Source organism: Physella acuta, unplaced genomic scaffold (genome assembly GCF_028476545.2).
Source record: "Physella acuta isolate Inbredline_101_S28 unplaced genomic scaffold, ASM2847654v3 ptg000893l, whole genome shotgun sequence".
Taxonomy (NCBI): domain Eukaryota; kingdom Metazoa; phylum Mollusca; class Gastropoda; family Physidae; genus Physella; species Physella acuta.
In genome coordinates, this window is record NW_026732410.1 from 157,501 (window position 1) to 184,846 (window position 27,346).

Below are 27,346 nucleotides of genomic sequence, written 5' to 3' on the forward strand. Positions count from 1 at the left end.
TCACGTTGTCCTGTTTACGCTAATTGAGGTGGGGGTGGGGGGGGGGGCGGGGGTATGTGTGTTGGAATGACATGGCCCGACCGAAGTATGATCAGGTTGTCAGGGAATGAGATAGTTTATTATAATTAACATACAGTCTAAACGAAATATAAATTTATTCTAGAATTCTCTTAGATAATTGTATAAAATTAAAAATCAAATTTTAATTTGAAATCACCGGCTGCTTGGGTTGTGTAATTTTTAAGTGTAAGGCCTATGTAGATCAAACAGAAGAAGCCAACCTGCTGAAACATAACTCCTCCTCAAGTCGTCAAAAGAATCAAATACACACAATAATTATGTGCTGACGTATACATTGAGAGTTTGTTCGATAAATGAATCACATTTTCTTTTTTTCAGTTCAGTTTTAACATAATAAAAATATGCTAAGAATGTAACGCATATACAAAGTCGTTACTTTTCCTTCATAGGTTATGGTTTGTTCTATTTTTAAACAAGATGTCCTTCACCTTCATGTCGTTTCTGTTGACATCTCATCTCCTGCGTTCCCATTTTCATCCCAGGCTATGACCCCTCCACCTCCCCACCCCCACATTACGCACTGCTCTCGGTTAAGTGGGATTCTACATGAGTGAGAACCTTCCGGTGAGAAGAGAGTATTGCAGTGCAGCTGTCCGTCTAGGCACGCAACTCTGGCATATTAGCGCATCGGGGGAACAGTGTTTCTTCCAGACTTTTTTCTCTGGGGGGGGGGGGGGCACTTGAAATTTTCGGGGGTGGGGGGGGCAGTAGACTTTCTTCGGAGAGGGGGGGGGGCGGACACTGTTAAAAGTATATATTTTCTATATAAATTATATAAACTTCATTTCGTTCGGGGGGGGGGGGGACTTTGAACCCCCCCCCCCCCCCCCCACGAAGAGATGCCTGGAAGAAACTCTGCTGGGGAAAAATATTATAATTATACCGATCTACAGCTTATAGCCTACTTGATAGGAATGGTCGGCAAAACCATTTGACGCAACAATGTAAAGTATATCTTTACCAAGATTCAAAAACTTAATGCCAAAGCTTTTAGCAATAAAAAAAAATGCTGCAAAAGGTATTCTACAAAATTATAAAGCAGCAAATTGAAAAAAAAAATCTACATCTTTAGCAACACTTTTTTTTTAAATTAACGAAAATCCTTGCGACATAATCAGTCGATACAAAATCTAGGACATACAATTCCCGACTAGAAGAAAATGAGTAGAGTGACCTTGATTGAACACGTGACACGGTAGCTCCGCCCAAGTTCTATCCAATGCTTTATTTCCGACTGTCCATTAACTCAGAACATCCTCAAATTTCAAGCGCTCGTCTCACAATACTGGCTCAAGTTTCCGATGGCATTTTTACATTAACCAGATTTTAAAAAAAATTAAAGAAATGTCAAACCCATTTCGTTATTATCTAGAAATCGTGAATAAAAGGTTTTTGATCAAGTAATTCGAGTTACACTTTCAATCAGTTAGTTAGACAAATATAGAGTTTTTCTATAGAGCTGAGGGACAGTTGAATGGCCTACTGGCTTAAAGGCCGAGCTGTATATACTGACCTACGGTCTACTGGCCTATGGTCGAACTGGATACACTGACTTATGGTCGAGATAAGTACACGGACTCTAAGTCAACATGAATTGGGTGCAGTGTTTCTTCCAGGCATCTCTTCGAAATGGAATTAATATAGAAAACATATACTCCACCCCGGAGAATGTTGTCCGCCTCCCCGAAAATATCCAGTGCCCCCCCCCCCCCCCCCCCCCCAGAGAAAAAAAATCTGGAAGAAACACTGATTGGGTGGGTCACATGGTTTGTGTAGGTAACATGAATTGGGCGGGTCATTTGAATGAGGTAGTTGAACGTGAATTGGGTTGGTCAACACTAAATAGGAAGGTCATTAAGAATTACGTCGGTCAAAATGAACAAGATAGCTCAATATTAATTCGATGGGTCAACTTGAAATAGGTTTGTCACCATGCATTAGGTAGGTCAAACTAAAATAGGTAGCTCAGTACAAATGAGGTAGGTACGTAAATTACCTGATTCCCCCGTAATGCGGTACTTTAAGTTTTACTGACTTTTATTGTCAACGGTATTTGTAATGACCGAACCTTTCTTCCATGTAGGCTTATGTTTTTTCTTTGATCTATTTTTTCCCACCAACAATTGTAGGCTGTTTCTAAAAGTGTTTCGTGCTAAAATATAATCACAAAGTCGTCAGCAGAATTTAAGTATAAATTTCTGCTTACATTGGCAATTAAAATGTCAAATTATTTTTTTATCTCGCGTATTAATGAAGACTTAGATATGGCACGAACGGCTACGAGATAAAATTGATTAAATTAATTGGTGCGTCAAATTTAAATCGGATACTTAGTTTCAAACCACCGCACGCGATATTTTGAGACTCGATACCCAATGAAGCGGGTATCGCTACTTCGTTGCACTGACGATTCAACCAGATAACTTGAAGTATGACTATACTAGATCGATACTTGAAATTGAATTTGACCAGCTGTATTTAATCAGCGCCAACCGCTGGTCTGGAATAATCAGTTAACAGTTATTTATTTTGTTTGAGTGAACTTTAAAAAGCTCCGGCGCGGCGCGGTCATTTAGTAGACGTCATGTTGGTATCGGTGAGGCGGGGCTGGTGAGGACGCGGTTAAAATTAGTATCGCTACGTCACATACAGGAGGTATTGTACGTTCGCCACGGCAAAGATAGTAGTAATTATCCAATCATTGTTTTTCCATATGGAGGCCGTGCGTCCTCTTTTCCATAAAAAAATCAACTATCAGTTACAGTTACACACTCCCCCACCCCACCCGCTCTCTATACACATGCACGAACAAAGATGAATTCTACCGTTGTTACGGTGGACTCTGTCAAGCTTAAGTTGGGATTGTAGACATTTAGGCTAATTCTAGGTATTGTACACTTTGGTACCCTTCAGTTTTTGGAATAACCCCCCCCCATCAATTACTAAAAAAAAAACCAAAATATACTCAGCATCAAGGGGGCATGTGGGACGGCCTGGCTGAATGGTAGAGCGTTTGGTTGCTAGCCTGAAGGTCTCTAGTTCAGATCTTGGTTCGGACTTGCGGGAGTTGAACTTGCCTAAGTCCACTCAGCTCTGATGGGTACCTTACTTACGTTGGCGGCTAGGTATATCGCTGACTATGCCGATGTTAAATTGAACTCTGCTTCATCTGCCTAATGGAAGAACTTTACTTGTGTTGGGCATACATATATATATATATATATATATATATATATATATATCTAATATATAAAGCTCAGTTCTGTAACGTGTGGCAAAAAAAAAAAAGTTTGTCGTTGACAGTTCTACGGATTTAAGAGTTAGATTTTTTATCGTGCTCAAAGTCTAAATTTACGAGTCAAAAAATTACCATTGAAAGTCTTTAAAAACAATTTTCATTCTATTTACTTAGAAGAATAATTTTCAATTATGAACAAGACATAAAATTTTTAAAAAGTGTATCGACGTTTATAAAATTTCTAAAATTGTGTCGGAAATGTATTGACTGCAAAGTTACTTCCCTTTAATGAAAAATAAATCCTTAAGAAGAGAGAATTAACATTTTATTACTTTGTTTTTGGTGTTAAGAAAAAAAAAATAATTACACAATTAGCGGGGATTGATTAAGTGCAATGTCGTTAGGTATTTTTAACACTGCCTTTTATTTATTCTATACACTGAACATACTGTTCAATAATTATTATTTTTTTTTTTTTTAAATCAATAACATTTAATAAGCCAGGTCCTACAAATCATATACGTTTATTTCTTTCCATTTACGGATAAGCTTGGAGTATTATCATTTTTGTTCACTAAATTGAAACAGGCGCGTCCGCCGGCGCCCCTGCACGGTTTGATTTGGCCCCCTGGGCTATCATGTGAGCGCTATGCTGCATAATTTTGTTTTAAACAGTGCGATAGACTATGGATAAGAAAGGTTACTATAGTCTTTAAGTGAATCAAATCCGGGCGTCCTCCGGCACCCCGACAGGGTGCTATTTGGCGCCCCGGGCCTTCCGGTGTACGCTATGGTATCTACGTTCGCGTGAGTTCAAAAGACTATAAATAAGTTATGCACTATAGGCGTTTACTAAGTTCAATCAGGCGGTGACGTCATGGTGCGTCCTCTGGCGCCCAGACAGGGTGCTTTTTGGGGTCCCGGGCCTCCCGTGTTCGGTTTCGCGCCTACGTTCATTAAAGTGAGTGCAAAAGACTATGAATAAGTTGGGGTACTATAGTCGTTTATTAAGTTGAAGTAGGCGATTCAGCCCCGTGAGCACTTTGCGTTTATATTCGCGTTAGTGTTTTCTTTGTGTTTAGGTTGGGTTTGCGTTAGTGGTTGCGTTTTGATTTGGTTCGTTTTTGTTCTTTCTTTTTTCGTTTTCGTTTGTGTTTTATTTTCATTGGGTTTGTGTTTGTATTTGTGTTTGAGGTTGGTTTTGCGTTTGGATTTGGTTTGTTTTCGTTTGTTTTTTCTTTTGTGTTTTTTTCTTTGGGTTTGTGGTTGGTTTTGCGTTTGTATTTCGTTTGTTTTCGTTTGCTTTTTCGTTTGTTTTTTTCTTTGGGTTTGTGTTTGTGGTTGGTTTTGTGTTTGGATTTGGTTTGTTTTCGTTTGCTTTTTTCTTTGTGTTCGTATTGGTGTTTGTGGTTGTGGTTGGTTTGTTGTAAGTTTTTGTTTTCGTTTGTATTTGTAATTGTGTTAGCGTTATGTTTGCGTTTTGTTGTTTTGGTTTTGGTTGGTTGTGGTTTGGGTGGGCAATGCCGGGTTTATGATGATTACTAAACACACAGGTGATGGTCTTTAACAGAAGGGTTTTTCACAGAAGCCAGAGCAGGGCCTGGCCGGGACGGCTAGTATATATATATATATATATATATATATATATATATATATATATATATATATATATATATATATATATATATATATATATACATACATACATTTACATGTAATATATTCCTGCGGCCTTGTCCTGTCGAAGGTCAATGTCCTAAATGAGTTCCCTGATGGACAGAGTCACGTATCGTGATCTCCTGACCACGTACCGTGATGTCCTGATGTTTTCTTGCCGTGGTCTGAGTTGACTCAGCATCGGGTTACAACCAGCCTACATTAGCTGGAATGACTTGACGACAGCAGGGGCTCGCCCTACCGTCGGGAGGTAATGATTAGACCAGGTCGTTAGGTGATTACAACCCCGTGGGTGGGGGGAAGGGAGGGGGTGAACATTGATTTTTTTTATTGATGGACATCAATGGTGTACGGATGTGTGGGTGGGGGGGTGAGAAGGGGTGGGGAAGAGAAGGGGTGGGGTATTTTAAAAAAAAATGTTAATTTGACATGTTTAGATACATTTATAAGAACAAGCAGTCATACATGTTGCTAAATTCTACTCATACAGAATTAAATCATACATCTTCTTTTCATTACAACAGAGTAACACATCAAGCGAGAATGTAAAAAGTTGAAACAACGTACAGACACTAAATATAATTTGATACAAGCAGGGCTTAAAGAATAGCCATGATAAACATACATTATCATCTGTTGGTTCATAATGTTGAGGTACCAAAAGATCAGACAAGGATCTAATAAAAATGCTTTGTTCTCCTTGCTGTTTTATTTCATTCTCCAAAAAACAAAAACGAGCCTAGGGCATTTTTTTTTCATTCGTTCAAAACTAAATGCATTGCGTTGAAAATACAAGCCGGACATTGCGACAAGATGTCGAACAATTAAACAAGAAGTCGGACAGTCAAACAAGAAACTGGACAGTCAAACAAGAAGCCGAACTCTCACTGAAAAAAAAGATTGATAAATTACTCCAGAGCAGCTGCGAGTTGTACTGTTGTCATGAAAAGTGTCCGGGTGATAATCTGAAAAGCTTTTTGACCCCCCTCCCCTCCCCTCACTTAATCATGCATTTCTCGCAGACCTCACTTAAACTTCCTCTGTTAACACGGAGAGGTAGGTCTATACCTGGAGACAGGTGTTAAGGTTGGAACCCATAGAGTTATGAAATCCTTACATGAAGGGCTGATCTAGTATCACGTGATTGGCTTTTGATGCCGACACGGAAGAGTTCCAGCCGCGCGTCGTCTTGGCGACAGTGCCTGCGACACGTGAGGGGGACAGATACCTCCAGGGTCGGGGAGAGACGAGCCGTGATTGTTGCAGACGTTCGACTAATGAGCATGTCGACATGTAGCGCCATTGATGGGGATGTCTCGAGATCCTGGTAGGATGACAGCAAGACAGTGTGGGGGAATGGCGTCTTCCGTCGTTACGTACATCGGTCCTTAGAGAAGAAACGGGTAAGGTTGGCCTTTATTATCTTATCTATTTATACTTTTAATTGCTACTCGTATGCTTTTGATCGTTGTCGGTTATTAGATTTGAATGTTTTTGTTGTTGTTTTTCTCTGTGTATTTGCCTTTGTAAAATGCTCAGAGGGTGCTAAATTAAAGGCGTGGCAACTAGGGGGGGGGGGGGGGGCATCATGCAGAACCCAATTATGTAGAGATGTGCTTTATGTTTTAGAGATTCATTTATTCAGATATAATATTAGAACAATCCCAATTACTTAAGCAAACAATAATTATTAAGTAAAAGGTTAGCATTTTATACATGCACTACTCTAGTATAAAGACCTAGTTAAGCGCAATAAATAAATATAAGGGAAATAAAGTAAATTACCTAAGTGTGAGTGTGTGCGTGCGTTTGTGTGTGCGTGTGTGTGTGATAGTATAGCGCCATTCACCTTTAAGGTGGATTTAGATAGTTGTGTAGGCTGGGCGGACTCTATGGACGTCCTACTGTGTTATTGTTAAGCCCCCTTTTAAGATTCTTTTAAAGACTGGTAAAGTTTTATACGTTAATTAGACAGCTAATGAGACAGCTATAGTTTTAAAGTATTTTTAAAGTGACTTAAAACTCTATTTTTAGAACTGGTTCGACGAATGTTTTGTCATCAATGACATCAATAATGTTCATTGCTCGAATGATATCGATACACATAGAAGAAGGCTTAAAAGCTTTATGAATCATTGTATGTAAGTATCGCAGCGTAGCTTTTAATTGTAATATCGATACAATTTGTCACTGCAGTCAGTATCGAAGCCACTATAGACTAACTTATATCTTCCCACCGTGAATAAATTGTATCTGTTAAATGTGTATTAAGTGCTTGGCAAATAAATACGTAATGCCTTTATTCAGTATCTTTTCGATCTGCTTGTTTCAATTAAGAATCAATTTACGATGTTAATTACGATAGGAACGATTAGATGTGGTTTAAATAATGTGTGTGGTGTACGATGCTGGATAATCGCTGGTCTGTGAGTACGGTTGTTTGTGTGTGGAAAGAGTTTTAAACAGTTTCTTTAAAAGATTGACAGCAACACAATGGTTGGTGATTACAAGATGTCACTGTGTTTCAAACATCATGTATAAAATATCATTTTTAAAAATATTTTTCAAAATATCATGTTTAAAATATCATGTTTAAAATATAATGTTTAAAATATCATGCTTAAAACATCATGTTTAAGACATCATGTTTAAAATATCATCAAAAATTTTTTTTTTCAAAATATCATGTTTAAAGTATAATGTTTAAAATATCACGTTTAAAATATCACGGTTAAAATATCATGTTTCAAACATCATGTTCAAAAAATTACGCTTAAAACATCACGTTTAAAATATCAAGTTTAAAACATGTTTAAAACATCACGCTTAAAACATCACGTTTAAAACATCCTGTTTAAGACATCATTTAAAAATGTAACTGAGTTCTGAATGACGCCCATGAATGACGCAAAGGCTTCTGGGGGAGTAAGTCAAGACCTTAGTGTAGGGAGGGTGGGGGTTCAAGAAAGTATGACGCAGCCTTTTTTAAACACAAAAAAATTATGAAAATCGTGTTCATTTTCGTTAGAATATTGTGATCAAATTGGGATGTGTAAGGAGGCGGTGGCGAGAACTTCGCGATATCTTTGTGAGTGTGTGTGTGTGTGTGTGTAAGCGTGTGGGTCTGGCTTTTTGTGTTGGCGTGTGGGGATAAGATCATATGGGTGTGGGTAAAAAACGACATTACAAAACGTGTCTTCATTTCTAGACGAACCCTAATTAGGGGACAACATATTGTAAAGATTATTGATGGTCTATGAACGACATCGTTTTAAATGATTTTCCCACTGATCAAACTTCCATCATCCCACGTCATCATTTAAGACCAGACCTCACATAAAACAATGGCGTCAAAAACCACTAAAGAAAGTCATGCCCTAAGTACAAACGGAACCCCTGGAGGGAAGAAAATGGCAGTTGGCCAGATAAACTGACCGTGACAGATGTTAAACCTGGAGATCATCTGACCACCCAATGACCGGAGCTCCGGCCACTGAATAATTAACATTAATCTTTTTTTTCCCCACACACCAGGTGGCGCCAGGCAAGACATGCCAGACACGATGAATATTCAACATCCGTTCTTGGACAGAGGTAACACCAGTTTCGGTAATTATTTGTACGTCAGCATTTTAACGGCATCACTGACCTGACCCCTTGTAAAGGGAAATAACTCTATACTTAACTCTAACCCGTAGCCTGTTCTGACCCTATATTTAACAATAACCCTACAATCATTCGCTAATTATTCAAAAATACCAACAAAATTTTTTATTAATATGATATTATATTTTCCTATTGGAGAATTTCCAAGATTCTAATTAATCATTAATTATGACATTCATAAACATCTTCCTTACACTATACGTTTCTCTATATTAGCTATTCATGAAAGTCTTTTTTTTTACAAGGTGCCCTACTTAAGATATATCCTTAATTTGGATCTTTCTTACACGTAGTCCCATATTAGCTATGCCATTCTAATAGATTTTTCAAAATAGCTATGTACTTAACAAATTATTTCCCTTTAGCAATTTAAATCTTCCTGCTGACGACCCATGTACACGCAGTCGGCTCTTAGTTCTCTCCCTTTAGCTTGATTAAGACTTCACTTTGTCGCTTCACCGCTCTACAAAAAGGTTAGCAAGTAACCATGGTAACGCGATCTGCCGCACAAGCTGGCCACATTCTGTTCCCGGAATTTTGTATTCGATTCTCATGAATAAAATGTAAATCTTTTTATGTCAAATTGATTTAGCGGAACAAAACAATTCACGCTATTTAATCTATTTAATTTATTCACCAGTAAAGAAAGAAAGCTGAAACAAAAGAGATGCCTATAGAGGCGTTGTTTTGGTGGGCTTTTAAAATTTTTATTCTGATAAAAGTGTCACAGTTGTGGATATTAAACACTAAACTTAACTTTTGACCAAAATAACCGTTAATTTTATTCACTAGGCTGTAAAAATATTATTAATGGTGACATTGATGATGGTGACACGACACTAATGGTGACACTACTTATGGTGAAAATCGTACGCTTACCAGTGGTGAGACTTGTAATAATTTTAGATCTGGTAACATCATTTCTGGTTAAGTGTCGATCTTAGACGTGGTGCTACCATAACTGGTGGTAATCTTAGTGGTGGCGGCACCTTTTTTAATACTCAGGACCAGAGTTTCTTCCAGGCATCTCTTCGGGGGTGCTCCACCCCCCCCCCCCCCCGAAGGAAGTCAACCGCCCCCCCCCCCCCAACGAAATGGAATTTATTTACCACCATTATATAAATACCACCCCTATAATTGAAATACACGACTGTTGGCGCTCATTATAGAATTTGGGTCGCATCATTATAAATTAAAGTAAATAATTCTTTTTGGAGGGTTTCTAACACAATACTTCAGCCATTTGTTCCCCAGGGGCCACAAAGGAATAAGTGAATACGTGAAATAACACAATACAGTTCAAAGCCCACTGAATCTTTCATCAGACAAGTGGTGTTATCTTTCTTCTTTATATTATTTATTAACATAACAACATAGCTTAGGTCAAATAAATGTAAATCAAGACAATTATGTCTATATTTAACCAGATTTTTTTACCCTTTCAGATGTGCAAGTGTTAGAAATGGCAGAAGTGAATTTCTTTATTGTGTGTAAACCTATTCGATCCAAACATTTAACAAATCAATTGACTAAAAGGTCGGCCCAAATACCGATACAAACCTGATATTCCCGTGACGCCACCAGAACCGGGCTATACATTATTATGATCATCAACCTGACAACCCCTCTAGCCAACCTCTCGGCTCTAGACAACAGCAGCCAGTTGCTGGGCAACCAGACGACCACGCAGCCGACAGAGATATTCGCAGTGTTCATCATGGCGGCGCTCGTGTTCCTCTCCTTCCACGGGAACCTTTGGATCGTCATCGTCATTCTCATCACACCCCAGCTGCGGGCCTCCATGGCCAACATCTTCGTCATCAACTTGTGCTGTGTGGACCTGGTGGCCTCAGTCACGGCCATGCCCATGTCGGCCGTGACATTTGTCTTGGGGGAAGATGGCCTCGGGCCAGCAGTAAGTAAAAACTAGGTCCATGTGTTGGCCACCTTACATTAAAACCCTCATACTGGCCACACTATATTAAAACCACACTGTCCACCCTACATTAAAACCACATTGTCCACCCTACATTAAAACCACATTGTCCACACTACATTAAAACCATACTGGCCTTCCCACACTGAAACCATATTGGCCAAATAACTTTACAAAAGTAAGTAAAACCTCCCATATCACTTTTCTACTTCCCGCCACAGCTATTATCTGTATCGATTTCAAATCTTTACAATTATTGTCTTATAACAAAACTATCACCTACAACATCAAGGTGTCATTGTTTCACCATCAAACATCAATATTTGGTTGAAATTACATCGTTCATATATTATACAGAAACATTTTTGACGTGTAATATAGAAACCTTGTTTTTCTCTCACTCATCCTGTAACGTCATTGTTGATCTTAGACCAAGTCGGTACAGTTCTTAGATTCTATTCCCGTCTCTCTGTACAGATCTTAGACCCTATTGCCGTCTATCGGTACAGATCTTAGACCCTATTGCCGTCTACATATCTTAGACACTATTGCCGTCTATCAGTACAGACCTTAGACCCTATTGCCGTCTATTGGTACAGATCTTAGACCCTATTGCCGTCTATTGGTATAGATCTTAGACCCTATTGCCGTCTATTGGTATAGATCTTAGACCCTATTGCCGTCTATTGGTATAGATCTTAGACCCTATTGCCGTCTATTGGTATAGATCTTAGACCCTATTGCCGTCTATCGGTACAGATCTTAGATCCTATTGCCGTCTATCGGTACATATCTTAGACCCTATTGCCGTCTATCGGTACAGTTCTTAGACCCTATTGCCGTCTATTGGTACAGATCTTAGACCCTATTGCCGTCTATTGGTATAGATCTTAGACCCTATTGCCGTCTATTGGTATAGATCTTAGACCCTATTGCCGTCTATTGGTATAGATCTTAGACCCTATTGCCGTCTATTGGTATAGATCTTAGACCCTATTGCCGTCTATCGGTACAGATCTTAGACACTATTGCCGTCTATCGGTACAGATCTTAGACCCTATTGCCGTCTATCGGTACAGATCTTAGACCCTATTGCCGTCTATCGGTACATATCTTAGACACTATTGCCGTCTATCGGTACAGATCTTAGACCCTATTGCTGTCTATCGGTACATATCTTAGACCCTATTGCCGTCTATCGGTACAGTTCTTAGACCCTATTGCCGTCTATTGGTACAGATCTTAGACCCTATTGCCGTCTATTGGTATAGATCTTAGACCCTATTGCCGTCTATTGGTATAGATCTTAGATCCTATTGCCGTCTATTGGTACATATCTTAGACCCTATTGCCGTCTATCGGTACAGATCTTAGACCCTATTGCCGTCTATCGGTACAGATCTTAGACCTTATTGCCGTCTATCGGTACAGATCTTAGACCTTATTGCCGTCTATCGGTACAGATCTTAGACCCTATTGCCGTCTATCGGTACAGATCTTAGACACTATTGCCGTCTATCGGTACAGATCTTAGACCCTATTGCCGTCTATCGGTACAGACCTTAGACACTATTGCCGTCTATCGGTACAGATCTTAGACCCTATTGCCGTCTATCGGTACAGATCTTAGGTCCTATACCAAATATAAATGACCAAGAGAATTGACTCATTTGAAATAAAGACCCCTTGGGTATTTAAAAACTACACCCCATATGTGGTCAAGATTACAAAATTCCCTCATACAACAAAATATTGTTGATGTGACACCATTCCTCAATATGATATTGAGATGACACCATACACCAGTATGTATGTACTTGAGATGACACCATTACACCAACACAAGCCACCGTATCTGACCAGTGCCCCCCCCCCCCCCCCCCCCCACCGACCCATCCACAATCGATACCCCCACAAATTAAATCACATTTTCCCTACATGTCTGGTTGTGTATTGATCCCGACTTGCATAACCACAAACTAATGTCAGTGACGGCCGCTGAGGCCTACCTCGGCTGGCTCGTTGACATTTCACTGCCAGCTTACAGATCTTGGAATCTGATTTCATGGCAGATTTGTTGTCAGACATCCTATACCTACACAACTGTGTCAGATGTTTACGTGCGTCATTCAAGCATCGAGTGGTAGATTACAATGTCGCAATATTTGATCGAGTTCCTAGCCACATACAATCTAGCGCGGTAACACTAACATTCAGTCGCATATAGGCTTTTCACATGAGTTCTCTTAGATGAGATTACAAGTTATCGATGATAAAAATGTTTAGATGGATAATGTATCAGATGATCAACCCCGGGATGAATCCCACTTCACATTCAACTTCGTCCGAGTTTATCTTTCTTTTCGACATTTTTTCTCCCGGGGGCACTTGAATCTTACGGAGGGGAGGGGGTGTACACTGGTTAAAGTATATATTTTGTATATTTTGTATAATTCTATTTCGTTCGGAAGTGGGGTGGGGGGGGGGGGGGGGTGAGGTAGTGGAAGACATTGGTTAAAGTAAATAGTGTATATATACATTTAATATTTTTTCCATTTCGCCTGTGGGACGGGGGAGAGGCGGTGATCGTACTCAGGGTAGATGGTCTCATCCCTCCCCTAACGTAGAAATGCTTTAAAACCACTGTCACCAGAGGCCAAATTAGGTCCTACCTAACAAGCACCTGAAATTCTGGACGTAACTTATTGTTCTATTGGGTGATTGACCTGCTTCTTTTGTCAGCTAATGTTGGTTTATGGGGTGAGTAGGCCATGTCAACCAGTCTTTCTGCTGTACATTCCTGACTAAACCAGGATTTGTCCAGAGATATCTTTGAGGCGTAAACTCTGTCATGATGGGCATGTTGAGATATTCACAGATTCTCTGAACTTATGCTATTGTTTGATTTTTATAAAAAGGGATCAATCGCCATGGAGTAAGCAGGATCAGCAACGGCACAATGCGGGGGTGGGGGGCGGTACTCATTTGGTGACACCAACTCGAAAAATCATAAAATTTACTTTGAAAACAATGTTTTACCCAGAAAAATAATATAACAGTCGGGTGATACAAAGCCGAAAATGCTACATTTTAGGAGGGGGTAGGGGGTGGCACCGGACCTAGTGGCGCCACTTAGCAGGAAGAAAGTGACCAACGCATCCTCTAATCAAAGAGAGGGATAAAAAATAAAATAAATAGACATTTTTGTCAGTGACGAACATTTTCCTCCCACCCCAGGCATGTGAGGCGAGCGGCTTCCTCAACACGTGTGTGATGGTGTCGTCGGTGTTGTCGTTGTCGGTCATCTCGATAGAGCGCTACTACACCATCTCCCTGCCCATGCACCACGCCGGCCACGCCACCCCCTGCCTGTACCTCATCACAGTCACGGGGGTCTGGGTCACCAGCCTAGTGGCGGCCATGTTTCCTTTGCTGGGCGTCAATTCTTACAGGTAAGTTAAGGTGTCATTTACTACAGGTAAGTTTTTTGGGGTGTCAATTGTTTAAAGGTTAATGTTTGTGACACGGGCGAAACCACCATGTCGCCATATATATATATATATATATATATATATATATATATATATATATATATATATATATATATATATATATATATATATATATATATATATATATATATATATATATATATATATATATATATATATATATATATATAAAAGAATCATCTTTAGACCAAGCGATCCAGTTGGCAAATGTAAAGCTCATATGTTTCTTGAACTCGGCATATGAAAGGAAGGTGTGGTCAGCACTATGCCCAGCCGCCTTTACTTTCCCTAACATAAGTGGGTACCCATCAGAGCTGAGTGGATTCAGGGACGTTCAACCGACTTGAACCCGGATTCGAACTAGAAACTTTCGGGTTTACAATCTAGCGCTCTATCCCTTGGGTCCCATCCTCTCATTACCATTTTACAGGTTTATATAGAAGTAAACAATAAATTGTTTAGAAGTGTATATACGTTTAGATGCAGCATCAATAAACTAGTACATGTGTTAAATTTAAAGGGTATACAATGTTAACATGTATTTTCAGGTATCGCCCGTCAAGAAGAATGTGCTCCTTTTACCTGCAAGCAGAAAACACGGGCGACAAGGCATTCGTCGCCATCATATTTCTCGTTTCGTTTCTTATTCCTACCGTCATTTTACTGACAATGTACGCAGGCATATTCCGTGTGGCTAAAAAGGCAGCAACGGTGATTTCCCCTAGCCAATCAGGACCTTCTTGTGATCCTGTGACACGCGTGAATATGGACGATCGGATCTTCGCGATTACGCATGCGCAAAACAACCACGGCAATCCATTGCCCCGTGAGACACCTCGCGTCAACGTGCAGGATGTTTCAGCAAACGGTTCGGAAGCCATTTTGAATAATCAGATTTATTTCCGGCGTCTCTCAATAGAGGATTCTGGGATACGAACAGCGGAGATAACGGACACAATGTCGGCTAATTCTTGTAACAATAATGATAACGACGAGGAGCGGAAGCCGACAAAAGGTCGGCTTGACATAGATAAAGCTAACAAACTGAAACTAAATTGCGCGGGTAGGAAAGCTGATTCCTACCACACCAGTAGAACGGCTGGTCGAGAACAGACATCATCATCAGCATTAAACATCACGTCAGCCCACATCCCACTACACAACCAGCCTCACACATCCAAAACTAGACCAAGCCACTCTAAAGCTTTCAAAACGTTGATGATAATTGTAGTGTCCTACGTCATTCTCTGGGGCCCGTACTTCGCCTGTCTGCTACACGACTTCACCTGTGGGAGGTCGGCGTCGCAAGTTCTGGAACTTCTCACCACCTGGCTCAGCTTCGCCAGCTATGCCGTGAACCCGGTCCTGTACGGCTGCATGAACCGGATGATCAGAGAGGAGCTCTTCAGACTCTGGAACTCCTTCTGGAACTTCTGCTGCTGCTGTCAATGTCTGTGCTGCAGCAGTCGAGGCGAGGCTTGGATCGTGTTCCAGATACCGTGCAGGAGGAAGCACGCGGACACCAGCGAGACCCCCGAGGTGATTGTGGGGGGTGAGGACGAGCTGCCGGGCGGGGCGGAGAGTTTTTACCAGTTTCTTCAGAGGACGCAGGCCAGTGACGTCACCAACTCGCCGCCGGTGCGAAATGGGTCTAAAATGACCAGCCTGGAACTGGGAAGTCTGCCAAGACAAAACGGACACGTTTAGCATTCCTTGGTGTACATTCTTTCAGGGTCGTCCATAGATCGGGGGTGGGGTTGGTGTATGGGGATCTGTGTGTAAAAGGCGTTTAAAAACTGCATGATAATAGTAACAGACGACCTTTAATATGTACATGTTGACGTGCCTTATTCTACGCGCAATATTTCCGTTTCGCTTAAAAATTCAATTTTAAAAAGGGGCGTTTTAGTTTATTAATTACTGTTTTTTTAAACGCCATCAACACCTTTAGAGAGCCAACACTTCCTACAACTAGCAAAACATTTTGAGTGGTTGTATTAAACAAATACGACTTGACAACAACGGCACAAGTCCAATCTAGTCAGTTGTGGACCACTGGAGCGACAACAGAGTTTATATAAGGGGGGGGGGGGGGGGTGGTAATGATTTCATCACTGAAGTTCAAGGTTGTTCAATGTCTGCTTGCTAGACTGGCTCATTGCCCAGTTTTGCTGCAGTAGTTGAGAAAAGAATCAGAAGATATTCAACTTTTTTTTTTTTTTACTGCACATTTTCCTCATGTGACGCGACACAACAAACAAACATTTGAACCTCTTCTCTAGCTGGTCGCTGCTCTTCTCATTTGTTTTATATGTTTACATTAAACATTGTTTCGCTAATTTGTTGTTTCTTATTTATTGGCTAGATTTTTATACCAGCTGTTAATTTAATAAAAGTTTCTAAAATTTGTCTCCATTTTTAGATTTGGTTATGTGTTCAGACTGCTGCATCGTTCCACTGCAGTTCTAAATTTTGATGCAGTCAGCCCTGAGCAGCCCCCCCCCCCCCCCCCCCCCCCCATTCCCGACTGCACGGATTTTGTTTTACCAATCAATTTTCTTTAAGAAGATGTAGACGGTAGCGGTGCTAGTCAGAATATCTGTAACCGATAAAATAAATTCTCGTTAACGATCTAGCCCTTTAGACGACAAGGCTAATGTTCAACAACTCATAAAAATTGATCCGAATCAGAGTTACTTCCCGTTTAGTGATCCGAATCAGAATTGCTTCCGTTTAAAAATGATCTGAATCAGGATTGCCTCCCTCCCTCCCTCTCTCAGAATGGAGAGTGCAATGTGGACAACATATGCCAACTCCCCACTCACAGATTAGAGGAAAACGATCTTTTGATCATGAAGAGCGAAGCTGCATGCAATCACGTAGACCTAGCGAGGTCGTCCGCTCTCCAGTTTAGAAGATTTACAAATCAATATTTCTTATTTTCTGTTGCGCTGTCGTGTGGTTTATTCTTGTAAACTAACCTGATACTACGGGCATATTCTAGTGCCCTGAAGCAAAACATAATAGTGCCGCGCTCATTGTAGGCATAACAGTGTTATAATATAGTGCATGACGTAATGTCCCTATCCCAACCTTTTAGTACCATTAGCCTTTCCGCTGGTGTGACACTTCAGCATATTTTTATTATTAAAAACATTTAGAAACAAAAACAAACACTAGCTGGAGACATAGATCTATGTATTTTATAGCTATAGCCCAGAAAAACAAACTGTGAACAACATAAAGTATTCGGAAGTTTTATGACGTCATTATTTACACATCATAAAAACGTATGATTATCTCCCCTGAGTCGTATCTCCGCCATCAGCATCAATGAAATTAAAAGTGGAATCTAAAATAGAAATCAAGTTCGTTATTTTAACGACGGGGAGAAAAAGTGCTGTCAAGCTAATAAATCTTAATTAGTTGAGTTTAATCAATATCCAAAACCGGTCGGGTCTAAGCACCGATAGATGACGGAGATTTCTGTATTTAGCTTCATGGACGAAACAAATTAGGTATTTTTAGACGGTTATTTGTGTTTTTAAAATCTTTTAAATGATAAACGGAAACAAAGGGTGGGGGTAGGGGGTGTCTATAGTTACACGCCTAGGATATGGGGGGGGGGGGGAGGGAATCGAACTTTTGTGATGATGTTTATCAAAGGTATTGAAAGTGAAAACATCATTTATCACTTTTGAAAAGCCTATGGGAAACTAACAAACCCGGGTCAAAATCAGGTTCGTTGAACTATTTTTAGTACAGTTTCCATAATATTGTCTTTGAGAAAGTACTGCTAGCCTAAATGTCAATCTAAAAACTACTTTTAAAAATGCAAGTGTAACATCACAATACTTCCCCCCCCCCTTTCCGTTTCCTCAGTCATACCTCGTCACATAAGTTCAACCCCCACCCAGGAATGTGACGTAATGAATGGACCTCGACCCCCCTAAGTCAAACAACCAGCGCTGATACGACCCACGCCCGCTGACCGTTGAGAGATAAATCGTTGTGTTGTCCAGTCCCGCTAGAAACAAATTTGTCCGGCGGGAAATGTTTTTTTCCCCGGCGTTCAGTGACTAGTTCCGGAACATTTCGTTGCCTGGGTGTTTACACATCAAGATAATGGCGGCCCGACCGATGTTAGGACTATCTGACGTCATCACAGATAAAGATTTTTAATCACGTGATCACTATGCAGATTGCATAGTCACCGCTCTTTTATTCTTATTACCGTGCTTCACCCCTAGCTTATAATTTCATTGTAGAACAAATAAAATTGAGTAAAGCTTTGAACCTTACAATAATGAATTATCATTAGATACATAATCGCCTAGTTAACTCGTCTAGGTTAGTCCATATAGGATGGAATACTTTTAAAAAACTAATTTTATCGGTAGCATGTTATTTCCATAATTATCCTCATAGATTTAGCCTACATGCCTCAACCATTAAGATAAATATTTTGCTAAAAAAACTGCGTTGAAAAATCCAAGAAAGACAACTGGGAAAATACTTTCTAATAAGGGAGGTCATACTAGGTGTTCACTGATACTTCACGTTTTGTCCTGTCCTTGATAATCCACATTTTACACAATATTTTTTTTAGAGCCAAATAGATCTAGATTTGGTCTACAAAAGGTTAAAAAGATACCCAGTGTTCAAATTTGTAAATATGCCTGTTCATCCCCTTCAAAACAGTTGTAACAATTGATAAATTGATTCGTTGCTCATGAAAACTCACTCTTACACTTTTCAGCAACCGATGTTTTCATTAAATAGAGCAAGTGTATTTAAAAGATTATTTTTTAAGGTTTTTTTTTTCCTTCTCTTCCCTTTTTTTATTATTCAAATATTGTAAAAATAAAAACACTTAGAACCATATTAATTTATAATTCGTTTAATTTTAACTAAGACGACAACCATATGTCTAAAATTGTTTGTTTAAAAACTCGATCAGTTCATGTTGATTCTCATTAATGAAAACATGAGTGATGGTAGCTCACCCATCTGATAGTTGAAGTGCTAATTGATTTTGTTATCTCCCCTTTTGTTGTTTAATATAATAATCTCTAAGTAAATTTCTAACAATAGTTAATAGATTGAAAATTTCCTTACATTAGGAACCTAATGTGTGTGCAGAGTTTAGACAAAATCATTGCATCAAGGGTCACATCTGAGTTACAAAATTTGCTAAAGACAGACATTGTGATCTAAGTAAATATTTTAAAGAATGGAAACATTCAAAAGTAAAATACAAAACAAAGATGTAAACAATGTGTAAAAAATTTTTTTATTAATCCATTAGGATCATAAACATTCATGGGTAAAACATATTAGGGGCAAATTAATTAATCATGATATAATAAATATAATACATAATTTCAGGCTTATGTTGTAAAATTCTTTACAGGGGTAAAATAACATTTTAAAAATTTGGTTTAGAAATTGTAAATGATTAAAATCAGCATTGCACTGTGCCATCAGCATTTTACATTGCACTTTTCAACAGATAAAATAATGAGTATAATAAGTTTAATGTATTCTCTTGTTCAGTATATACACAATTTCTGTTTGAAGGGTTTAAAAATAGCTAATTTAATCCACACTCTTAGACTTTAAAGTTAGCATGATAGTAAAACTAATATTTGCTATAGAACTGAAGAAACTGAAAAATTAGTATTGACATAGACAACATTTAGTTGTCTGTCTGACAAAGAGCCGCACATGAGCGCTTTATCCAATGCTGGACAGGCATCTTACCTGCAGACAGGTAGATGGCGATGACGAAGTTGGTGGAGTGTCCGGTGGTGGACAAGACACCTTTACGTTCTGATGTCTTGTAGATGGGGCACATGTAGCGCTTGGCACTGCGGTCGATTTCCTCGCTGTATTTAGGCTTGAGCCAAATGATTGGGATAGGCTCAAACAACACCCTGGGCTTCTGTTCTTCCAGGCAACCCCTGGGGCAAAGTCAACCAATCAAGTTTTAAAGCAATAGAAAATAAAGAGATACAGTTATGGAATAAATTGTTCAATTATCCCCAAACCTTTAGCCCTAGTTTTCACAAGCTTGCATATATGTGAATGTACACTAGTGATCTGGGCAGACCTTTAAGGTAGTAGTAATTTATTTATAGATTTAAATAAATAAATTATAATTTAAATACATAAATAAATAAATTAAGTAAAAAAAAAAATATTTATATATATATATAAATATGTATGTGTATATTAATCTCCCACTGTTTCTCTCTATATATACATATTTAATACAGAAATTAAAAAAAATAAACACATACATATATATACATATAAGTAGAAAGATAAATTCCCAATTTAAGCTAAAAGATATTTACTCTTCTCTACTCCATCGAGCTCCATCTAAAAAGAGTCCATAAATGTAGGCGCCATCATCTGGAGCTTTAGGCATACGATCGTGAGGCAACAACTGGAAACAGATATTTATAACATGTGTCTAATCCATCAATCAATGATGCTAGTTTTACCTAGCTATTATATAATGATCATTGTTTTCAATTTTACTAAAGTAAATATCTATGCCTGTATAAAATGTAATTGGACAAATAAAAAACTTAAAAGTTCAGGTCTATTTTCTTTACACAGTTCAGATTTAATGCTTAGATCTATTATCATATTAGAAAAAACAATAAAAACAGTTTATATGTTGGCCTTTAAAATTTACCTCAAAATCAAAGGCAAGTTTGTCAATGGGAATGGTGTATTTTCTGGCATAGTTCTGCATGACCCCTGTCAAAAAGGCTTGAGTGAAAAAGAACCCAGAGACCCAAAAGTCCTGAGGTTTTCCTTCATTGTACCATTTCTGTGAAAATAATGTATTCTATTGTTAGAATCTTTATAAGAATCCTAAAACTCCTACCACAAGATATTTCAATCTTTATAAGAATCCTAAAACTCCTACCCCAAGATATTTCAATCTTTATAAGAATCCTAAAACCTACCTCAAGAAATTTCAATGATCTAAAAGAATCCTAAAGCCTAGCTCCAGAAATTTCAATGATCTAAAAGAATCCTAAAACCTAGCTCCAGAAATTTCAATGATCTAAAAGAATCCTACAACTCCTACCTCCAGGAATCCCAGTCTATCGAGGAAGTCGTTGACATAGCTGGCCAGTGGTTTAAGGGACGGGTAGGAACGTTTGGCCCACATGGCCGGCTGCTTGCCCAGCATCAGACTGGAGGCCAGACTCTCAAGGTCAGCAGACATGACCACCAGACCTTTCAGGGCTTTCTGGACGTTGATGAGGCTGGAGCGGATGATGACCAGCAACCTGAAAGTAACAGGCTCATGACAGGCCAGCAATATATGCGGATAACATCCAGCAACCTGAAAGTAACAGGCTCATGACAGGCCAGCAATATGTACGGATAACATCCAGCAACCTGAAAGTAACAGGCTCATGACATGCCAGCAATATGTGTGGATAACATCCAGCAACCTGAAAGTAACAGGCTCATGACAGGCCAGCAATATGTACGGATAACATCCAGCAACCTGAAAGTAACAGGCTCATGACATGCCAGCAATATGTGTGGATAACATCCAGCAACCTGAAAGTAACAGGCTCATGACAGGCCAGCAATATATGCGGATAACATCCAGCAACCTGAAAGTAACAAGCTCATGACAGGCCAGCAATATATGCGGATAACATCCAGCAATCTGAAAGTAACAGGCTCATTACAGGCCAGCAATATGTACGGATAACATCCAGCAACCTGAAAGTAACAGGCTCATTACAGGCCAGCAATATGTACGGATAACATCCAGCAACCTGAAAGTAACAGGCTCATTACAGGCCAGCAATATGTACGGATAACATCCAGCAACCTGAAAGTAACAGGCTCATGACAGGTCAGCAATATGTGTGGATAACATCCAGCAATCTGAAAGTAACAGGCTCATGACATGCCAGCAATATATGCGGATAACATCCAGCAACCTGAAAGTAACAGGCTCATGACAGGCCAGCAATATATGCGGATAACATCCAGCAACCTGAAAGTAACAAGCTCATTACAGGCCGGCAATATGTGTGGATAACATCCAGCAATCTGAAAGTAACAGGCTCATGACAGGCCAGCAATATATGCGGATAACATCCAGCAACCTGAAAGTAACAGGCTCATTACAGGCCACATGTGAACCACACAGAGAATAAAGGGAGAACTGCTGGAGGTGTAGAATTTATTCCTGTCATTTTCCTGTTTAATTTTTCAATTCACCACTCACAGCTCTATATACATACCTATGACATTTCGCTGTTTGAACTTAATTTCAAGCCTTTCTCCCCTTACCTGTTAAATCTCTCCATTTCCTGCACCAAGACAGTGTTCATGCTTTCTCCATAGGTAACAGGATACTTGTGAATAGCTGCTTCTATATCAAAATCTTTGGGAAGCTGTCAGATGGGATACAGATATCAGTTAACCAATCAGTTTGTTCTTTAAACAGTGCTTGTACCTTGCCCAGAGTTATGTATCTCGCCCATAGTTACTTACATTGCCCCAGGAGTTATGTACCTTGCCAAGAGTTATGTACCTTGCCCAGAGTTATGTACCTTGCCCAGAGTTATGTACCTTGCCAAGAGTTATGTACCTTGCCAAGAGTTATGTACCTTGCCTAGAGTTATGTAAATTGACCAGAGTTACTTACCTTGCCCAAAATATCTCCTGCTACAGCTGCTAGGGCAGCCTCTGAAGATTTGGATGCCCCTCCTCCTTGACCCTCGGTCAACAGGACGGCATCAAACAGCATCTTGGTCTCTTGCAGCTCTCTGGAGATGTCAACGTTTTCGTGCAGACCAAACACTTCCGGGTACTGGGCTGTGGGCAGTTGCTGGACAATTGGAACATAGATTAGAGATTAGGTCATGGGTAGTGGGCAGTTGCTGGACAATTGGAACATACATTAGAGATTAGGACATGGGCAGTGGGCAGTTGCTGGACAATTGGAACATAGAGATTAGGTCCTGAGTAGTGGGCAGTTGCTGAACAATAGGAACATACATTAGAGATTAGGTCCTGAGTAGTGGGCAGTTGCTGGACAATAGGAACATACATTAGAGATTAGGTCCTGGGCAGTGGGCAGTTGCTGGACAATGGAAACATAGAGATTAGGTCCTGGGTAGTGGGCAGTTGCTGGACAATGGAAACACATTAGGTCCTGGGTAGTGGGCAGTTGCTGGACAATGGAAACATAGAGATTAGGACCTGGGTAGTGGGCAGTTGCTGGACAATGGAAACACATTAGGTCCTGGGTAGTGGGCAGTTGCTGGACAATTGGAAACATAGAGATTAGGTCCTGGGTAGTGGGCAGTTGCTGGACAATGGAAACACATTAGGTCCTGGGCAGTGGGCAGTTGCTGGACAATGAAAACATAGAGATTAGGTCCTGGGTAGTGGGCAGTTGCTGGACAATGGAAACATAGAGATTAGGTCCTGGGTAGTGGGCAGTTGCTGGACAATGGAAACATAGAGATTAGGTCCTGGGTAGTGGGCAGTTGCTGGACAATGGAAACACATTAGGTCCTGGGCAGTGGGCAGTTGCTGGACAATTGGAAACATAGATATTAGGTCCTGGGTAGTGGGCAGTTGCTGGACAATGGAAACATAGAGATTAGGTCCTGGGTAGTGGGCAGTTGCTGGACAATTGGAACATACATTAGAGATTAGGTCCTGGGCAGTGGGCAGTTGCTGGACAATGGAAACAGAGAGATTAGGTCCTGGGGAGTGGGCAGTTGCTGGACAATTGGAACATACATTAGAGATTAGGACCTGGGTAGTGGGCAGTTGCTGGACAATGGAAACATAGAGATTAGGACCTGGGTAGTGGGCAGTTGCTGGACCACCGAAACATAAGCAAAACTGACCTTAATGAACTTGACGCAGTTCTCATAGTCTGTCCGCAGGGGCAGGTGGTAGTGTCCACTGCTGCTGAACTTGTAGTTGGGGTCAAAGATGATGGGCTCACAGAAGAAGTCCCCTAGGATGGTCATCAGACAGCGCCTGTCCCAGTCGTCTGTGACTCGACCCCCGTAGTTACACTCTCCAGTCATGTACGTGATGGCATCAAACGGCAGCTCATCGTATTCATTGATGAACATCTGAGCAGATTTATAGATTGGCCAGTTTGAGTATCATCCCAACAAATTAACCCATCATTGTAATTGAAAAATACATATAGGTCTATGTAACAAGAAATATGAAATGACATAGAATTTATGCTCATCCAAATAATTTAAAAAATTCAAATGTCCATAGAGCTAACAGTCAAAACATTACATAAAATTATTTTAATCCATTTAATTTAAATAATATACAAATGTCTGTACTGCAAACAGACCAATATAATATTTTACTCCTCAGCCTAAAACTTAGTGGAGTCTAAAACATGTTTAGTAAAGACATTTAAAATGACATTAATTTATAAAAATCTGGCCAGGTTAGTCCAGAAGGAAGAAATATAAAAAAATTGAATGGCAAGTCCAACCTGGACACAGTTAAAATGTTACTGTTGATGAGAAATGTTTACCTGAAGCTGTCGTATAGATATTCTAAGATCTGATTCATTAAAGCCGTATGCAATATTCCATCCATTGGGGCCAAATTTTCTTCTCTCTTGTACCAGGGCATGGAAGAAACACAGACCAAACAAAAGTTTGGTGAAATGCTGAAATTTCAAAAATTAATATCAGTAACAGAATGTGCTGTAACAGTTGAAATATTTATAGTACAGTCATTTGACTTTCAGAGACCCCTAGAGATAATGTTATTCTAAATATAAGTTTGCAATTCAACAAAGAATAAAAAAAAAACTAAAAATATTTTATCACAGCAGCTCTTGCAATAACATGCAAGAAAAATGTTTAAATAGCAAGTGTTGATCACAAAATTAATATGTTGATAGCAAGCACCAAGCACAAAAGTATTGTGGTGATAGCAAGCATCAAGCACAAAAGTATTGTGGTGATAGCAAGCATCAAGCACAAAAGTATTGTGGTGATAGCAAGCATCAAGCACAAAAGTATTGTGGTGATAGCAAGCATCAAGCACAAAATAAGAGAAGAGATTTGGTGATAGCAAGCATCAGACTGAAGAGAGGAATAAAACCCAACTCACCCCATCTTTGTCTGGCTTCAAGTGGTTGCTACAGCCACTGTAAAAAGTCTCGTCACTGATTGGATCGTTGAGGTAACTCTGCAGCAGGTTCTGGCGCAGCCCTGTTGGTGGTTCATTGGTCATCTTCACGCTGTTCTGTAGCACTGAGACAGGGAACTGGGGGTAAAGGTCACAGAGAAAGTAAGTGCAATCTGTTTTTATACATGGTAGTCAGGACAATCTATCCATGTTTGTATACGACCGTAAGAAGTCTGTTCTATGTTTTATAGGCCAAATGCACAATCTATTTATGGAATAGGTCTCTAAGCATTGAAAAAATTGTTTGTTAAACTTAAAAGAGATAATTTCCTTAATTAAAAAACTAAAGGGCTGAAAAACATTTTTTCTAAACATTTATTTTTGAAGTCTCAACAGCAAACCTGTCAAGTTGCAATGTGCCATACACCTTTCTATGAAGATGGTGTTATGTGCAATCACTGTATTGTTTCTGACCCATATCAAATTAATATTTAAGTCAGGTGAAGCATGCCTGACAAAAAGAGTGACTGTGCTGTCTAGCAATATCATGCCAAAGTGCAAGCTAATTGTTATGAACTCACTGAGGCTTCTTACCGTATGTCAGAAATCTTTAAGGCTACCTAACTGATGATGGGTGGCTAGTTAACCATACACTAAAATCATTAAAGCTACATACCTTTGATGATGGGTAGCTAGTTAACCATACCCTGAAATCATTAAGGCTACCTACCTTTGATGATGGGTAGCTAGTTAACCATACCCTGAAATCATTAAGGCTACCTACCTTTGATGATGGGTAGTTAGTTAATTGAGGCTACCTACCTTTGATGATGGGTAGCTAATTAACCATACCCTGAAATCATTAAGGCTACCTACCTTGATGATGGGTAGTTAGTTAGTTGAGGCTACCTACCTTTGATGATGGGTAGCTAATTAACCATACCCTGAAATCATTAAGGCTACCTACCTTTGATGATGGGTAGTTAGTTAATTGAGGCTACCTACCTTTGATGATAGGTAGCTAATTAACCATACCCTGAAATCATTAAGGCTACCTACCTTTGGTGATGGGTAGCTCGTTAACCAAAGTCTGAAATCAGTGGCAACATTTTCTGGGGAAAACTCTTCACAAATTTTTTCTAGGGCATTCATCCATGAAACAGCCAGATGACAGTTCTGTAGTAGGACCCAAGTGCCTTCCTCTGATGCTATTTTTATCATCTTAGCAGCTATAGGCCCCTATAACAGATATTCACATTTAAGACTTTGGTCAAATTATAAATTATAGCACGGTCTTTTAAAATAAAATAATAAATGAACTGTTTATCATCATTGTTTCCCATTTGTGCCCAAGACACATGAGACAGATGAAATAGAGTTAATCTGTTTCAAGGACTTCTGCATACATGAGGATAGTGTGGTCAGCACTGTACCCAGTGTGGTCAGCACTGTACCCAGTGTGGTCAGCACTGTACCCAGTGTGGTCAGCACTGTACCCAGTGTGGTCAGCACTGTACCCAGCTGCATGGGTCAGGCACACATCAGAGCTGATTGGTCTCAGGGAAGTCCTACAGACTCGAGCCCAAGATCTGAACTCTAAACTTTTGAGTTAGCTATTGTAAGCTTTACCATCTGACCATATCATCACTCTAGCTGTTTATAGAAAAACTTCAATATTAAAATATTTAGTCTTTACTTTTCATGCTATTTTAAAACATGTTTTTAAAAAAACAACATAAATTGTATGATGACATGATTGTATTACCTGCCCCTGTCCAAGTGAAATGGAGTTGAACTTTTTCCCCCCAAAGCCTTTGTCATCAGCGTATTTCAGTAAGGCCATGGTGGGGTCAGCACCAGGGGAGAGGATGAAAATGAGGGGGGAGCAGGCATTGGAGTCGTTGTAGCTCTTAGCCAGGTCAAAAGGTGGAGGTTGCACAAATATTTTACCCAGCTTCTCCACCACAAACTCAACAATGGCTTGAGATATCTGGGAATATAAAAAATAAAACGGGAGAGAATATTTCAAAATTTTAGTTGAAAAAAATAATACAA

General features: G+C 39.6%; 2 protein-coding genes and 1 long non-coding RNA gene across 3 annotated transcripts in view; 2 read left to right on the forward strand and 1 right to left on the reverse strand.

Moving 5' to 3' along the window:
- The first annotated feature begins 6,297 nt into the window (after positions 1-6,297).
- LOC131952879 (uncharacterized) lies at positions 6,298-10,210 on the forward strand. Its single transcript, XR_009388576.1, has 3 exons — positions 6,298-6,399; positions 8,531-8,590; positions 10,108-10,210. It is a non-coding gene; the product is annotated as an uncharacterized LOC131952879 (long non-coding RNA).
- Positions 10,211-10,265: 55 nt separating this feature from the next.
- LOC131952889 (G-protein coupled receptor 61) lies at positions 10,266-15,817 on the forward strand. The gene is made up of 3 exons (XM_059315819.1): positions 10,266-10,577; positions 13,836-14,050; positions 14,659-15,817. The coding sequence occupies exons 1-3, from the start codon at positions 10,266-10,268 to the stop codon at positions 15,815-15,817; spliced, it is 1,686 nt and encodes a 561-aa protein (XP_059171802.1).
- Positions 15,818-19,441: 3,624 nt separating this feature from the next.
- The window catches only part of LOC131952891 (dynein axonemal heavy chain 12), a 57,212-nt gene continuing 49,307 nt past the window's right edge, over positions 19,442-27,346 (reverse strand). Inside the window, exons 63-73 of the mRNA XM_059315822.1 lie at positions 27,057-27,281; positions 26,351-26,530; positions 25,274-25,429; positions 24,687-24,824; positions 24,025-24,258; positions 22,809-22,991; positions 22,451-22,554; positions 21,219-21,423; positions 20,817-20,954; positions 20,470-20,561; positions 19,442-20,073 (exon numbers count right to left, since the gene is read on the reverse strand). Of these exons, the coding sequence (XP_059171805.1) occupies positions 19,809-20,073; positions 20,470-20,561; positions 20,817-20,954; positions 21,219-21,423; positions 22,451-22,554; positions 22,809-22,991; positions 24,025-24,258; positions 24,687-24,824; positions 25,274-25,429; positions 26,351-26,530; positions 27,057-27,281 (1,920 nt within the window). The 3' untranslated portion in view covers positions 19,442-19,808. The remainder of the gene's footprint in view (positions 20,074-20,469; positions 20,562-20,816; positions 20,955-21,218; positions 21,424-22,450; positions 22,555-22,808; positions 22,992-24,024; positions 24,259-24,686; positions 24,825-25,273; positions 25,430-26,350; positions 26,531-27,056; positions 27,282-27,346) is intronic.

Coding starts and splice junctions, on each gene's coding strand:
- LOC131952889 (XM_059315819.1), top strand. CDS start 10,266: ATGATCATCAACCTGACAACCCCTCTAGCCAACCTCTCGGCTCTAGAC. Junction 10,578..13,835: donor AAGATGGCCTCGGGCCAGCA/GTAAGTAAAAAC, acceptor CTCCCACCCCAG/GCATGTGAGGCGAGCGGCTT. Junction 14,051..14,658: donor CTGGGCGTCAATTCTTACAG/GTAAGTTAAGGT, acceptor ATGTATTTTCAG/GTATCGCCCGTCAAGAAGAA.